Consider the following 15485-nt stretch of genomic DNA (forward strand, 5'->3'; position numbering starts at 1 on the left):
AGGGTATACAGCTGGCCACAGTGGTCTAGCAGCGTCAGACATCATACCATGTGCTCCAGGCCATAGTCAGCCTGGGCGACAGAGGTGCTGCTGAACGTGTTGGTCTCCACGATGTCAGCACCAGCCAGGAGGTAGTCCTATAAACCCAGAGCGTTAAATATCACAATTACGATATTACTTGTGATAAATAAACATATCAAAGTGTTCTCGGTTCTGCTGCTTTCAGTATTCTGCTAAAAAACAACAAAGTGCTTGTTGAAATGAAAACGAATGAAAGGAAATAATGTCCAACATGCTTTTTTTTTTTTAACAAATTGAACATTAAAATTATTAAAGAAGAACACAAAAATGACATTTTAGACACCATTTGTTTTCTACTTCTTTCAACTAACACTGACACACAACTCTTTGAGTGTCTATCGTGATTTCACAATATGGTTATTGCGCCAACTGATATCGCAATACTTTAAAAAACAATATATTGTGCAGCCCTAAGAGACATAGTAGACAGTTCACAGTGAGGACTAAGACATGTGGATTTTGGGTTAGTTAAATGTCATTGCGGACTGCTTTGAGCAACACAATCAATATACCATTTACTTAATTTGCACTTGGGTTGGCTTCAGATAATTGCTGCAAAATGTAACAAAGTAAAAGTCAAAAGTATGAAGTATTTGTACTTCGTTACATTCCACCACTGGATATCACTATGGGTAAATAAGCCAAAGTAGTCAGTTATGTTTCATCCTGGATGACGTACCTTATGTATCGAGTAAATGATATTGGGCTGCGTGATACTGAGAAGGTCGTTGTTGCCCTTCAGTGAAAGAGGGTGCTCTTTAAACTCATCCCCCCTGAAATCTTTCTCTTCAAGTTTATGCTGCTGGATCATGGTTCCCATACCACCGTCCAGGACCATGATCCTTTGCTGCAGCACTGCTTGCAGCTCGGACTCTAATGGACATCTGCATCCTGGAAAGGTAAGAAATGGGACTTCATGTTCATCAGGGATTGTACAGTAAGACAAATGTTTCAAAGAAGAAAAGAAAAAAAATATACTTTAAATGAAAATTACAACTACGTGATAACATATAATGTATAATGGGAGACAATAAAACCATGGTGAAAAATGTGGATCAGTGTTTCCTAAAGCCCAAGAGGACGTCCTCAAATGTCTTGTTTTGTCCACAACTCAAAAGATATTCAGTTTACTGTCCCAGAGGAGAGAAGAAACTAGAACATATTCACATTTAACAAGCTCCAATCAAAGAATTTTTACTTTTGTCGTAAAAAAATTGCAAGCAACACGAGCGACGCGCTCCCTTTCATAGTCTACACAGCGGACGCAAGCGTCACAGCCGATGCGTGAAATGCAACACACCGCTCACGCAACAGGGGGTAGCAGAGTCGGGTGATATTCAGATCAAAATGGCAACTGAAGAGAAGTACATCCTGTTGCTAATTTTATGTCGCCGGCAGCAACAAAATAGGCAGCGCAGAGATAGGCGGTGGTATGTTCGGCATTTAAACCGAACAAGAGTTCAGGATGGGGAGTTTGTGTCTCTGACGAGGAGAGACATTTCCAGTACTTTCGGATGTCGGCGCCATTGTATTCAAACCTTCTTCTGTAAATATAACATATACTTGAAATAATATACAATACTTTCAATGTCGCCCCCACCGACAACGCATAGTATTGCGTGCATCGGCGCGTCGCGTAACAAAAACTGGGACGACACATTTTGCTACGCATCGACGCATAATGGCGGTGGAAGCGTAGCGATGTGTAGCCTTGCGGGTGCCTGCATACCAATGCGTTGACTCTGTAAAGGCTCTTATACACTAGACGCAGCCCAGCTGGCGCGTGCAAATGTGACGTCATGGGATCGCCGTGACTATTTATACCCGCGCTGGTGGTTGCGACACAGAGGTGGCGCTAATGAGGAAAGGCTACAGACGTTGCTCTTTCTACGGACTAGAAGAAGAAGGAAAAGGTAAACAACGGCAGAACTGGCAGCAGCGTTGACGCCAATGCTTCGATTTGATTCGATGACTTACTTGGTGGAATCAAGCCTTTCATTCACCATAAAAGAACTCATCTTAACCCGGTAAGTTTACCAGAGAGACTTGCAGTCACTCTGAGAGTCCTGGTATCTGGTTGTCGGCGAACTCGTTCAAGCCTCCTGTTTCCGCTTTGTCGCACGCTGCTGAAAAAAAAAAAGAGTCGTGGGCGACCTCTGCTCGTGCGCCATAAATCGGACACGCCGGCAGGATATTGCGTCATTTTGATGTCACGATGGCGCGCGCCACCTTGGATGCGTCTAGTATAGTTCACGTTTAACGGCCCCTAGTTGTGAAGGATCATAAAAATGTAAGCAGGTTAACAATATACTTTTTTTTTTTTTTAAACAGGTTAACAATAACAATCATACAAATATAAACAGGCGAGGATCATAAAAATATAAACAGATTAATGGCAAAGATCATACAAGTACAAACAGGTTAATGGTAAGTATTAGTACTTAGTAAAGTAGTAAGCAAGTCTAGTGGGTTGCATATAGATATTTGTGTAGTCGCTCACCAACCACCCCCCTCAAAAATGCTAATTAGTTTGCAGACCTGCTCTCTACCTTATATAATATGTCATGATTGTAACCAGTTCTTTAACTCACATTCTGTGTTGCTAAAGTAATGATAGTAGGTCTAGTAGTCATCCTGGGACTTGTGTTTTGTTGTCCTTGTAAAGCACTTTGTGACTTTATGTGTGAAAAGCGCTTCTAAATAAATGTTACTTACTTACTATACCTGAATACTGTGAACACTGACACTCACTCAGCTGGTTGTGCTGCTTAGTTGCCATCATACAAGTCAACATGACGGGTTACATGTTTAACTTGTAATTACCTGCTCTGTCATTTAAAGTTACTAATGGAATACATGTTATATAATAGCTAACTTTACACAGAAATAAACGGTCGCATCCGGTTACATGTCATACAACGTTAATAGCTCGTATAACTTGTCACATACACGTGGTGTTACTACAAGTGGACAGCGGTTGCAGAGAGAGCATTGCAGGCTAAAAGCTAACCGTTAACGCTGGGAAAGCTAACGTTCGTATATTTACCTTCTTCTGAAGTGTATTTAATGACATTAGTCGGAGCCATCTTGTAAAGAGTCAGCCTCAAAAACAGCCCTGGAGTCCGTATGAAGAAGACCAAGCCGCTAATCTTTAACCTTCAACCTTATACAACCAACTAACTCTTATTTTCCCGGAGCCTCTGACTTGAGGTCCGCTCGAGGCAACAGCAACACGTCCGGCCTGAGTCCTTCACAATAAAAGCTTTACCATAGCACTAATAATATGTAACATTTACTCCTGCATTCAACTGAGACACAATATTTGCCCCGTTTTACTAAATGAATGAGATACTTATCTCAGGTAAAAAAAATAAAAAAATAAAAATAAAAAAGAGATACAGCCTGGATAGAGGAAACAGGCGGCCAAAACTCAGAGTGACACACAGACTGAAAAGTGACTGATGGTATGTCATTGGTGCAGCGGCATAAACCGATCCATGAATGGTATGTCTCTTAGCGCAGTGGCATAAACCGAGTCCCTGGCCTGGCAGCTGCCGCCTTCACGTGATCAGAGGTAAAAGCGCAGAGCATATTGCAGCGCAGTGCACATCGACATCAGTTGCTTCTGGCTTTGGTTGCGCCTTAAAGGTTTAGCTGCAACAAGTCAAAGTTTGCGCTCTGCGGCAAATTTGTCATGGGCACAACCCACAAACTCAGCTCTGCTGCTCATCCCACAAATGCATGTTCCTTACAAACGTGGCACCATTTAAAAGGGAACTAATGAGGCTTTCCAATGGCATGATATTTATTGCCAAGAAGCACCGTTACAACAAATAAATTATCTACCCAACACAAATGTCCTTACTTTTTGTGTGTAGTTCACTTCACTTGCGCATACATGGATACTTCACTTGTTCATACATGGATACTTCACTTGTTCATACATGGATACTTCACTTGTTCATATATGGATACTTCACTTGCACATGCATGCATAACATGTGTGAGTGCATTTATGGCAAGCAGTTTTAACATTTAATCAAACCACATTCCCATCTGTAATTACATTTTAGAAATCCATAATAGCATTTTTTTTTTTCTTCCTTTGATAGGACAGCTTAGACAGGGGAGAGTGATGTAATAAACACGTCACCAAACAGATTAAACAAAAAGATAATAATGAATGCCGAAATGGCTCACTTTAGTTTTGACTAGTAACAATTGTATTGTAGATATCTAAAATGGGAGTTCTTCCTAGTCATAATTCTATTGCAGATATCTGGAATGTTCATTGTGGATAGAAAGAATGACGTTGTGGATATCTGAAATTGAAAGCCCCATACACATGAATGGGAAATGTGACGTCATTTGTACTAGTAGGAATGACGTTGTGGATATCTGAAATGACAATTGTAGATAGGAAGACTGTCATTGTGCATATCTGAATTGTTCTTTTTGACTAGGAAGAGTTGAATTACTGATATCTGCAATAGATATCCAGTCTAGCTATTAAATGTTCAAATGGCTTGCTATAGAGCGTATGTATGTATGTATGTATGTATGTGTGTGTATGTATGTATGTACAGTGCTCAGCATAAGTGAATACACCCATGCTAAAGTTGACTAAAAAGAGGAATAAAAAAAATCATCTTTTGGAAATTGATCTTAATGCCTTAATTAAAACAACTTTCAAAAGACAGATCACTTTTCCTTTACAACTCATGTTTAATATCAATACATCTTGAAAAATACAATAAAAATGAGTCCAGATTCAGTGAGTTAGTCGTCCTGGGGCGCCCCCTTCAGACTGGACCTGCTCTTCTTCTGGTCCACCTGGCCCTGGATGCGGTACAGTTTTTTACGTGCCTCCTTCTGTCTCTTCAGCTTGGCCTCCTCCAGTTTCTCTTTCTGCTGCAGGAACTCCTTGTGTTTGGCGTGCTGCGCTGTGTGGGCTTTCTTCCTCTTGTGGTTGTGGACTGTGCTCAGAGCAAGGAGCAGGGCCGCCACCTTAAGGAACAGGACAAGAAAAGAATTGCTTAGAGATAAAGCCATGTTATACTACAGGAAGTAGTCCGGGTCACGCTGTACTTAAAGAAATCCACAACTTATTTGCACAGTTTTGGCCATTATTTCTATCAGTTACGATATTTTAATGGTAAGATCTGTACACACAATACTCTTTATGTTGTCAGATCGGTATAAATCAGTGCTTTGATTGAGGTCATAAATGCTCACTCCTAACTATGGATGGAGACTTTAGAGTCAGGTTTCCTCACCTTCTTCTCATGAGGCTCTCTGATCACACTGGGCCTCTGGAGATCTCGGGGCGTCTTTCCTTTGGGTTGCTGCTGTTTGGGTTTGCTCTTGAAGGGCAGGGCCTTCTGGAGCTCCTTGGGGATGTGGAGGCGGTTGAAGTGCCTTGGAGCTCGGACCACCGGCTGGAAGGGAAAGGGATGGATATACTTGATCAAGTCCGGATTTAGGATGACTGTTATGTTAAGGACAGGTCCACAGATACTTTAGCTGCATGACAACTCAGTAATTATTTTTTCTTTATGAAACAGATCCAAACATTCGATCCGTTTTAAAGACTCAATTCAATTCACAGACATTAAAAGCTTCCTTATCAGAGCTATAGTTGGTAGGACCTTTTGGAAGGGGCTACTCTACCTTGTACAGAGAGTCCGTGTTGGGTTTGTTGCGGATGCCCAGGTCATGTTTGAGCTGCCCCAGGGTCCTCATGCCCGCCCAGCTGTCCTTCTGACCGGCAGGCAGCAGCAGAGAGGTGACGGGGTTGTACAGCTGAGGGACAGACACTGGATACCAGGAGCGCAGGAACACCACGTCTGCACAACAACAAAACACGTCAACATAAAGATACAACTACAGAGGAGTCCTCCAGAAGCAGTATGCCATTGTAAAAAGTCAAAGTAAACTTTTGTATCCTGCTAGTGGAAATTCATGTGGTCCGTACGGACAATACAGCATACAACACGTATATAAGATATATATATATAATATATATAAGTTCTGACAAGCAATAACCTGAAAAAGTGCAATATTTGCGGAAGTGAAAAAAGAAATTAAAGTGCCAGAAAGTTGCATACTTGTGCAATGATGCAGTTAAAATAGCAAAGACAGTTTTAGTTTTTCATTGTGCAGTCTAATAGGGCCGTTGAAATTAATCAGACGATAATTGATTACTGCCTACTGATGTTACTTGTTGATTTTCCGCTCGCTGCTCTTTTTGTTTCTGTTGTCTGCTGTGTTCAGACTCCACTACATTCAGGAAGTGTCTGTTTTAAGAGCAGATACAATAAAAAGGGCAGTTCACATATATATATATATATATATATATATATGACTGCTTGAATTTGTTGATGAAAATCATGTTTAGCAATTAGAGGTGTGGAAATGAATCAAATAATCGATGCATGGAATCGTGGACGATGCTGCATCGATAATCGGCCGGGCCATAATCGATTATTTCTGATTACAATTTAATGTAACAACCTTTCTGTTTACATATTCTGGTATGTTTTGCACATTCAGGAAGTGCCATGTGCTCAGTGCTGTAGTTTTATGTATCCAATTGATTTAGTATTAGAGCACTGCAGAATGTTTTGTCTTTGAAGCTTGAAAAGCTACGAATTAAATATCCTATATGGCTTTAATAGAAAAATGTATTTGACGCATCGAGATATCGAATCGAAGACGTGATAATCGTAATCGAATCGAAAGATCATTGAAGATTCACACCTCTAGTAGCAAGATATAATGATATTGAGGAGGTGACGCGTTGTGATGCATCGTGGTATGGAATCGTTGGCAGGATGATCGTAATTGAATCGTGAGACCGGTGAAGACTCACACTCCTACAGTCCAACTGCTGCAGTAGGCACAAATGATCTGCTTTGCCACGTTGTTTTTTCTGGCTTCTGAAATCTATCATTTGACCTCCTACTGCTTTGAATTTCTGACGGAGAGGATGAGCAGGACCATTGAGGATCTGACCGGTCTTTGTTGGAATAAGCTCATTGTACAGCTGAGCTGCAGACACCTGGTCAACCCCAGTGATCCTGCTGGCTGTCCTCATCATACACTGTAGTTTCTTAGGATCTTGATCAACATGCAGGTAAAGCCGAAGGAGAGAACATTCTGCACAACAGATTTAGAAAACATTTGAAGAATGATTCAGCTTTCTAAGAAAGAACGTCCTCTGTTGCAGTTTACTAAATGTATTCCGTGCACATTCATTAAAAATCAGTTAACTATTATATATATTTGTCTAATGCATGTGTCAAACTCAAGGCCCGCGGGCCAAAGCCGGCCCCTTGCAGATTTTGATCCAGCCTGAATATCAATTTAGGTTCACAATACGTTTTGGCCCTCCCAGTCTTTATCGCTTTTTCGACTTTGTTCGAAGTTTTTGGTGCATTTTTCAACGTTTTTTCCAACATTTTTGACGTCTTTCTAATGTTTTTGGGGCTTTTTTCTACATTTTTTTTGGCACTTTTTTAGACTATTTTGTCACTTTTCCCTGCGTTTTCGTTGCTTTTTTAAAACCTTTTTTGGGCATTTTCTTTACCGTTTTTGTGGCTTTATCATATGATGGCTAAGGACTTTTTCACCGACTTTTTGGGATCTTTACGAGGCCAAACTAAGGGTGCTTTTCCATCACGTGGTACCTGCTCGACTCGCCTCGACTCTACTCGCCTTTTTTGGTTTTCCATTACGAAAAAAAGTCCCTGGTACCTGCCAACGGGTACTTTTTTCAGTACCACCTCAGTCGAGGTTCCCAGCGAGCTGAGTCGATACCAAAAGGTGACGTGAAAGCGACAGACGGGGGTGTCCTGAACAAACCCGCTATTTTTAAATAGTTCAGCCAGCTGTGTTTTTTTTGTTTTTGCTGCCTAAATGTGTTTTCTGGCTGTGGCAACAACACACCTTCCACGTTCTGTGTGTGTCACGTTAGGTCACGGCAGTTTACTGCGGCGCCGCTATGACGACCAGCCACGCTGAGGCAGTACTAAAATCTGCAACGGAAAACGGACAACAGTGCGTCGAGGCGAGGCGAGGCGAGCAGGTACCATGTAATGGAAAAACGCCATAAGTGAGAAAGCTAGATGAGACATGCAATAATACAGACAAAATATTGGACTTTTTCTCTTAAATAAAAGCATGTCAATAAACTCTACATGTCTGGTCCTTGATGCAATTCTCATTTTCCAGTCGGGCCCTAAGTGAAGTTGAGTGTGACCCCCCTGGTCTAATGTGTTGTTACACTTTTGCATTAGGACTATGGAATAACGGCAATTATGGTGAACATGACGAGTAAAGCAGACACTCACCACTCATAAGCAGACGGTCCTCAAACGTGGCTCTGTAAGCTCCTGGCGGTGTAGACAGCGCCTTCTTGATCTGACCTCTGACCCCTGATACTGTTCGTACAGACGCCCCTTCAAATTTAGCAACCTCCAGCACTGTGTTGAACATGCCCTGTGAACACAGACGGAGAATTCACATCAGAACACTCCAAATCAGTGCTTCTTCACATTGTCCGGCCTTTTCAATGGCGAAACAAGCACTAGCATCAAATGATGTCCCATCACAACTACACACAAATATGTTTGCATGCGTGTTTTATTTATCAAATATATGTTTTATTGTGACATGTCTGTCTTTAATGTAGTTGCTTTAATCCAAGACAACTGACTCTTGGGAGACAACAGAAGAAAATCTGACGATTATGATGCTGCAGATCAGCCTTTAAAGGAGACATATTATGCTTCTCTGTATTTTCTGCCATTTCTACAATGTTATAATGTTGGATTTTCATGTTGAAACACATTAAAACATGAGGTAAACGTATTTTAGAGAAATCCCTGTGAGCTAAAAAGTTCAGATTTTCAACTTTTCTGATCGCTCCAGTTTAAACAGTTTTTTCTACTCTCGGCTGTGTTACGCAACACCTAGCCGGCCTTCTCAGGCCTTCTATGATTGGTCATCTGCTCCAGGCAGGAACTACTGGAGTTTCTTTTTTTAAGCTACTGCGGTGTTAACATTGCCGCATGTAGCTACATGCTAACGGCAGTAAAAGATGTCATCTTGGCTGCTAATGTTGTTAAATTCTCCCCAGTTTCAGGTCGCATTCCTGCTGAAACATGTCCGATTGGGTAGTGTTTGGTTCAGAAGCCTTTATCTGTGATTTTTGACGGTAGAAAGTGCTGCTTCGTTCCATTACAATTAGGCCTGCAGCTATCGATTATTTTAGTAATCGAGTATTCTACCGATTATCGATTAATCGAGTAATCAGATAAGAAATACTTAGTAAGAAATACTTAGTAAACAGCAATAGTAAATATTTATTATTGCTGTTTACTAAAAAAAAAGGAATCCCGTTTCTTAGAAAAAGCTACATTTTTTATTGCCAAAAAAATAAATATTTTTTTTTTTTTCGCCCCCTTCCCCTTCTTGCCTCTGGCTCTTTGCACTGGATGTGTAAAGAGCTGCTCACTAACCAGAGGGTAGATGTGACGGTACAAAGCTTACAGCAGGTCCATTCAACTACACTGTTCTGGGGGACACATTTTCAGAAGGCTAATACACAGTGAGGAGAAAGAATAAAGAACGCAGACATCACGGCATGATGACGTCATTCACGTGCATATTAAGTAGCTGCATGCTAACGCCAGATAGCTGTAATCTGGGGGCCAATGTTGGTCATCATCCCCAATTTCAGGTCACATTACTGCTGGGACATGTCCGGTTGGTTTAGAAGCCTTTATTGGTGATTTTTCACGGGACAAAGTCCTGCTATATACTCCGTTGCAGTAGCTCCAGCTGCTACTAGTAAAACAAAACTGGAGCGCAGCGGAGATTCCAAGAAAACACGTTGGCCAATCAGAGCAGACTGGGCTTTTTCGAGAGGGGGGGGGAGGGGCTTAAAGAGACAGGTGCAGCAGCCATGGGCAGTATGAGAAAAATAAAGTGTTTTTTGAACATTAAAGCATGTAAACATGTTCTAGTAGAAACACAAAATACAAGTATGAATCTGTAAAATGCTACATCATAGTTCCCCTTTAAGTTTTCTAAAAACAAGAACTGACAATAATGAATGTTTCTTAAGCAAATTATGTGTATTTTTTTCCTATTACATGTCATTTTACCAGTTTTTAGTTTTTACTTAAAAGCTGAAAGCTGTATATTGACCGTGGACTTTAAATGAGATGTAGATAAAAGTAAATAAACGTTTCCCTACCTTAATGAAGGAGGTGTTCTTAAAGATCTTGTAGGGGTAGCCGATGAGTTTGAGCTTCTTCACTATAGTCACAGACTTATCCAGGTCCAGGATGACTCCTGTGGCTGCAATACGGAAATTAGCCTGCAGAAAGAAAACAGGAATTTGGGCAGCTGGTAATGTTCTCACTTTTACTGGCACGTTATTCATTTGAAACAACTGTTCACAGTCATCTACACTGCTGGAACTAGAGTGAATAACGGACTTACTTTAGTTCCCGCTACTGACTGCACAGCCAGGAAGCCGGTGCCCTGTGGCGTGACAGGACCTTCAGTGAGACAAAGGGGGAGAGATAATACTAGTCATTATCAGAAAGAGCTGATCATTATTAGACATGACTGCAAAACAATTCGTATAACAGTTGAGGAATAAAAGTCTCATTATACAGGGAGAAATTACATCTACTGACTTTACAGTGCCAATGCTAATTAATCACAGTAACATTAGCTAAATGTACACGATTATGTTACATGATTGTGCCCATAGTTGAATTAGGTATTACGGCAGTCAAATTTGAGAAATACTACCACATTGTTGTGTCTTTATTATAGTGCATGTAACTCATTAGAGCCGGACTGATATCAATGTATCAGCATGGCCGAAATATCAGCCAATATTATCTTTTCACAGATAGATCAGTATTTATGTATACTAGTGCAGTGCCTGTTCAGAACGTGCCTGTTTGGAACAGGCTGATTGCTTGGCCTCCTGTATTGCTGCTACAGAAGGCCCCCAAAGCAACTCAACTGTATACTACTGACTTACTGTGTACTTCTACTTCAGAGGAAAACACTGTACTACTACATTTACATGATGACTCATGAGAAATGTTAACGGTTACATTGCAAATTCAGAATTTATTTACACAATAGAAATATGATGCATTAAGTCCTGTAATAAGGAATGTTAGGTGTACTTTTGTTTTTGTCCGTCTATTGTCTGTGACAAGTCTGTCAGGCTGATTTTGGGTTCGGTCCGTCTTTGTCTTTCTCTTGTTGGGATTGTTTTTCTATGGTTATTTGTAAAATAGAGAATATTTTTTTTATGTTTTTATGATTGTTTTATGTGATAATTGGAAAAGTACAAATAAAGTGTTTAAAAAAAAAAAGAAATATGATGCATTAGATGCATTATGTTGAGTTGAAAGCTCCACCCTGAACAGACGTGAAGTAAATGTGTCGTTACATTGTGTGTGATAATGCCTCTCTTTGACTCTTTACTTTAAGTAAACATTTCAATGCAGGATGTCTGTGTGGTACTAGTCTCACTTGGACACAGGAGGGTCTAGCTAGTCCACACAGCACCCAGAGCACGAAAACGTGCTCTGGTTTATTGGCATTTCTTTAAACCAATCACAATCGTCGTGGGCGGTGCTAAGCTCCGCTCGGTGCCTCTGCTAAATAGCTTCAGGAAGGAACTTGTTTTGGTGGAACATGTGTACCTTCAAAAGTAGTTTTAGTCATACAACAGAAAACTCAGATTGGACAGATAGTCTAGCTAGCTGTCTGGATTTACCCTGCAGAGATCTGAGGAGCAGTTAACCATAGTCCTCACAAATCCACCAGAGGTTAGAACGCCAACACAAAGACAGAGGAAGGGGACGTACATCGGCAGTGACATGCATCTGGCGGAATTTCCTGTGGTTCCGGAGCAAGCCCGGAAGTGGAACGTCGTGGATATAGACTAGTGAGGTATCAATGGTTTTACTTCAGAAAAATACATTTGGAGTACTATTTTTACCATTGACAATACCAACATTACCAGTTAGTGAAAGAGTGAAAAGTAAAGCAAGACGCTGTTTGCCTGGCTGGGGCCTTAAAATCGTCATATTATTATATTGTATACTGAACATTTCAGTTAATCTAGTCTTGCGGGAACTAGTCTGGATCATCAGAAGTACATTTCCAGGATAAAGCCTGGCATCAGGCGCGTGATGTCAGGCGGAAGAGTGGCATCTCTTTTCTCTTATATCTTTAGTAGTTCTGCAATATCTTTGTAGAACTACTGCGAAAGGAGAGCATCAAAGCATAGACTAAGAGCCGTTTTTACACAAAGATAACCACAGCAGTAAACCACAGGACCATCACAGACTGATCAGGTGTGAGGCTGAATACTGGATAGAATTCGGACAAGGTAGTCTCGCAATGCGACATGCTGAGTCAGCGCTGGAGCATGGTCTGCCTGGCTAAACAGCTCATCTATTCTGGGATAAGGGGAAAAAGGGCTCCGGCTTGTTTGTATTTCTTTATACCAATCACAACTGTCCTGGGTGGCGCTAAGACCCAGATGCAGAGATGGTGCCTTTGCAAAATAGATGTCAAGCTTTATCCCAGCAATGCAACATAATAAAGAGGGGAGGTTTTCAAGCATTAATAGTTTGTCTAAAGCACATATATCACAAGCACATATCTATCTATCTATCTATCTATCTATCTATCTATCTATAAATTGCAGCAACGTCTGTCTGTCTGTCTGTCTGTGTGATATACGCATATCTCTCGAACCGTTAGTCCGATGGATTTCTAACTTGACAGGTGTCTTGCTATGGGCACAAGTAAGTGCAGTTCCAAGTTTGACGATATTTGGATTAGAAATGCAAAAGATATCGTTAAATATATATATATATATATATATATATATATATATATATATATATATATATATATCAGTAAAACAAGCACACATTGGCTTTTGCTGCTCTAGTATATAAATATATAACACAATATCTAGTTAAGGTCCATGACAAGAAATGGACAGCAACAGTGTAGTGTGCTGTAGTGTACTGTGCCTTACCCCAGATGGAAGCTCCACAGTGCATGTGCTGCGGTGTGTATTTGAGCAGACGGTGGCGTCCGTTGTGATCCTCAATATGGTAGAGGGGGATGGTCTGGAAGCGCCTCCAGCCTAACGACAAGATGAGGGGGTCCCGTGTCTTTAGGATGCGGTGATACCAGCGGTGTTTCTTCAGTCGCATCTGACACACACACACACACACACACACACTTAGATATGTGCCCACCATTTTAAAATGTTAGCAAGAAGGAGGAAAATTAGGGCTATTATATGAACTGTATGAAAAGAAAAAAAACATCCACTTTAAAATCATTTGAAATTAACACATTTCCCACAATCGCACCCCGTTTCCATGTGATCATTTCATTGCACATTTGCCACAGCACAAGAAACTATAGCTCCTTGCATATATAATCATATAAACCAGCATCTCTTCTACATTACTTGGTGAAATGAACAATATCATAAACAGGATTACTGTCTAAAATGCAATTATCTATATATCTAATTCAACCTTCTTCCTTCCTGGCATCTCTGTACAGTTTGATGAGCAAACATACCAGAGTTCACTTAAATCCTTCCCAATAGCTTAGTTATGAAGAAAAAAAAGCCTAGACAAAATGTAAATGATCAGCAACCTCATAGGACACCCACAGGTACTACTAGTCATACGCAAACAAAACATACCTGCAGGTATCCTACGTTGCCCTCACTGGAGCCCAGACCTCCAAGGATGATTGGATAATGGGGATCGAAGTTGGTGACAAACTCGCAGGGCAGAGAGGAGATTTCCAATCTCACGTACATTCCTGGTCGGAAGCCTTCGTACTGCACTCTGGTCTCATCATCCACATCCGCAAACTCTTCCCTGTTCAGCTGAGGACAGAACGCAGGAAAAACACTGTCATAAATAAGCCGGGAAAATACGAATCTAATCAATGTGTCATCATAGATCCTTCTGAATCTACTCTGGACCAAGGTCCAAACTGCAAGTAAATCCGGACCCAGTTCATACTTAAAAAAAAAATAAAAAATTGATAAAAACGTTGGAGAGAAAGAAAAAAAAGAAAAAAATAAGGTACAAAATACCAGTACCAAAATCTGTCCAAAAGTTGAGCAGGAAAACAGAGAACTCAACTTGAATGTATGTTGCTTAAAAGTTCAAAGTGAGTTGAATAATGTTATTTTGTTATTGCCAATCATTTCGGACCTTTGAGTGATATGTTTGAGAACGCCGGTTCTAAAATGTATACTGAATCTTATCAAATGAATGAATTCCAGCAGCTGCTGTGTATTACAGAACCCGGTACCTCAGCCTGCTTCTGCATCTCCTCCTTCAGGTCGTCAAAGTAAGTGGCGTCTTCATCGTCGTACTCCGCATTAAACCGCTCCTTCAGCCGCTGTTTCTTCTCCAGACGCTTCTTCTTCTGGACCTCGTCATCATCTACCTTCACCAGACTTTCTTCATTATCATCACCATCATCTTCATCGTTCTCACTATTCTGCTGGGGACAGGTGTATAAGACAAAACATCATCTAACTGAGCAGTGTTGTAATGTAATGTACAAATACTTTGTTACTGTACTTAAGTAGAATTTTCCAACATGACATCATGACTTCGCGTAAACATACACGCCCACTTTCTTTCTGTACGCATTTTGAGCTATCCGCGTGTATGTCTACGCTGTATACAGCAGACGTAAACACACACGCCACTTGGCGTGTGTGAGAAGAAAGCGATGGTTGAGTTTAGGAAACGTGACTCGCGGGACACGATCCCCGGTCTCCTGGATGAAAGTCCTGTGTTTGTCCCATCCTCCTCCCCGACCAACCTCCCTACACCGATTTTCGCCCTTTCATACTACTCGCTACGGTGTAAATTCACACGCAATCGCAAGGTAATGTAAGTCAATGGAGGCCAAACGCCGTTGATAAACACGCTAAAAAGCGAGTATGCATCTTGATAACACGCCAATAGTGGCATACCAATTGGCGTGTCAAACATACACCACTTCATGAGATCAGTCTGGAATTTTCTTGTATCTGTACTTCGTTATTTATATTTCTGGAAACGTTTACATTTACTCCACTACATTTCCTAAATAAATTTCCTTTAAGCATCTTCGTTACTTGCAAGAAATGCTCTCGTACGTCAGAGTGAAAGAGTCTTCCTCACAAAACAAATTTAAATTCTGTGTCTGTTTTTCTCTTTGTTGATGTCAGACTTTGAATTTGATGTTTAAGAAGGTGTGGAAACCATGGTTATTTTGCTTTACTATGAGGAAGTCACATTTAAGTTCATAAGCAAGGT

General features: G+C 40.8%; 2 protein-coding genes across 6 annotated transcripts in view; both read right to left on the reverse strand.

Moving 5' to 3' along the window:
• The window catches only part of mtr (5-methyltetrahydrofolate-homocysteine methyltransferase), a 58881-nt gene extending 55545 nt beyond the window's left edge, over window positions 1–3336 (reverse strand). The window contains exons 1-3 of one of the 2 annotated variants that reach the window (XM_078278807.1): window positions 3128–3336; window positions 761–972; window positions 48–137 (exon numbers count right to left, since the gene is read on the reverse strand). In XM_078278807.1, coding sequence (XP_078134933.1) covers window positions 48–137; window positions 761–972; window positions 3128–3167 — 342 coding nt within the window. In that variant the 5' untranslated portion in view covers window positions 3168–3336. The remainder of the gene's footprint in view (window positions 1–47; window positions 138–760; window positions 973–3127) is intronic. The other variant, XM_078278806.1, reaches the window with a different exon arrangement.
• A 1446-nt stretch (window positions 3337–4782) lies between these two features.
• The window catches only part of bms1 (BMS1 ribosome biogenesis factor), a 29289-nt gene continuing 18586 nt past the window's right edge, over window positions 4783–15485 (reverse strand). For 2 of the 4 annotated variants that reach the window (XM_078279273.1, XM_078279271.1), the window contains 9 exons: window positions 14485–14676; window positions 13862–14050; window positions 13175–13355; window positions 10591–10649; window positions 10343–10465; window positions 8433–8580; window positions 5752–5927; window positions 5358–5519; window positions 4783–5088 (listed from right to left, as the gene is read on the reverse strand). In XM_078279273.1, the coding sequence (XP_078135399.1) occupies window positions 4861–5088; window positions 5358–5519; window positions 5752–5927; window positions 8433–8580; window positions 10343–10465; window positions 10591–10649; window positions 13175–13355; window positions 13862–14050; window positions 14485–14676 (1458 nt within the window). In that variant the 3' untranslated portion in view covers window positions 4783–4860. Of the gene's footprint in view, window positions 5089–5357; window positions 5520–5751; window positions 5928–8432; window positions 8581–10342; window positions 10466–10590; window positions 10650–13174; window positions 13356–13861; window positions 14051–14484; window positions 14680–15485 lie in introns of all 4 variants that reach the window. The other 2 variants (XM_078279272.1, XM_078279270.1) reach the window with 1 other exon arrangement.

This window comes from Sander vitreus, chromosome 21, assembly GCF_031162955.1.
Source record: "Sander vitreus isolate 19-12246 chromosome 21, sanVit1, whole genome shotgun sequence".
In the NCBI taxonomy this organism is placed as follows: Eukaryota; Metazoa; Chordata; class Actinopteri; order Perciformes; family Percidae; genus Sander; species Sander vitreus.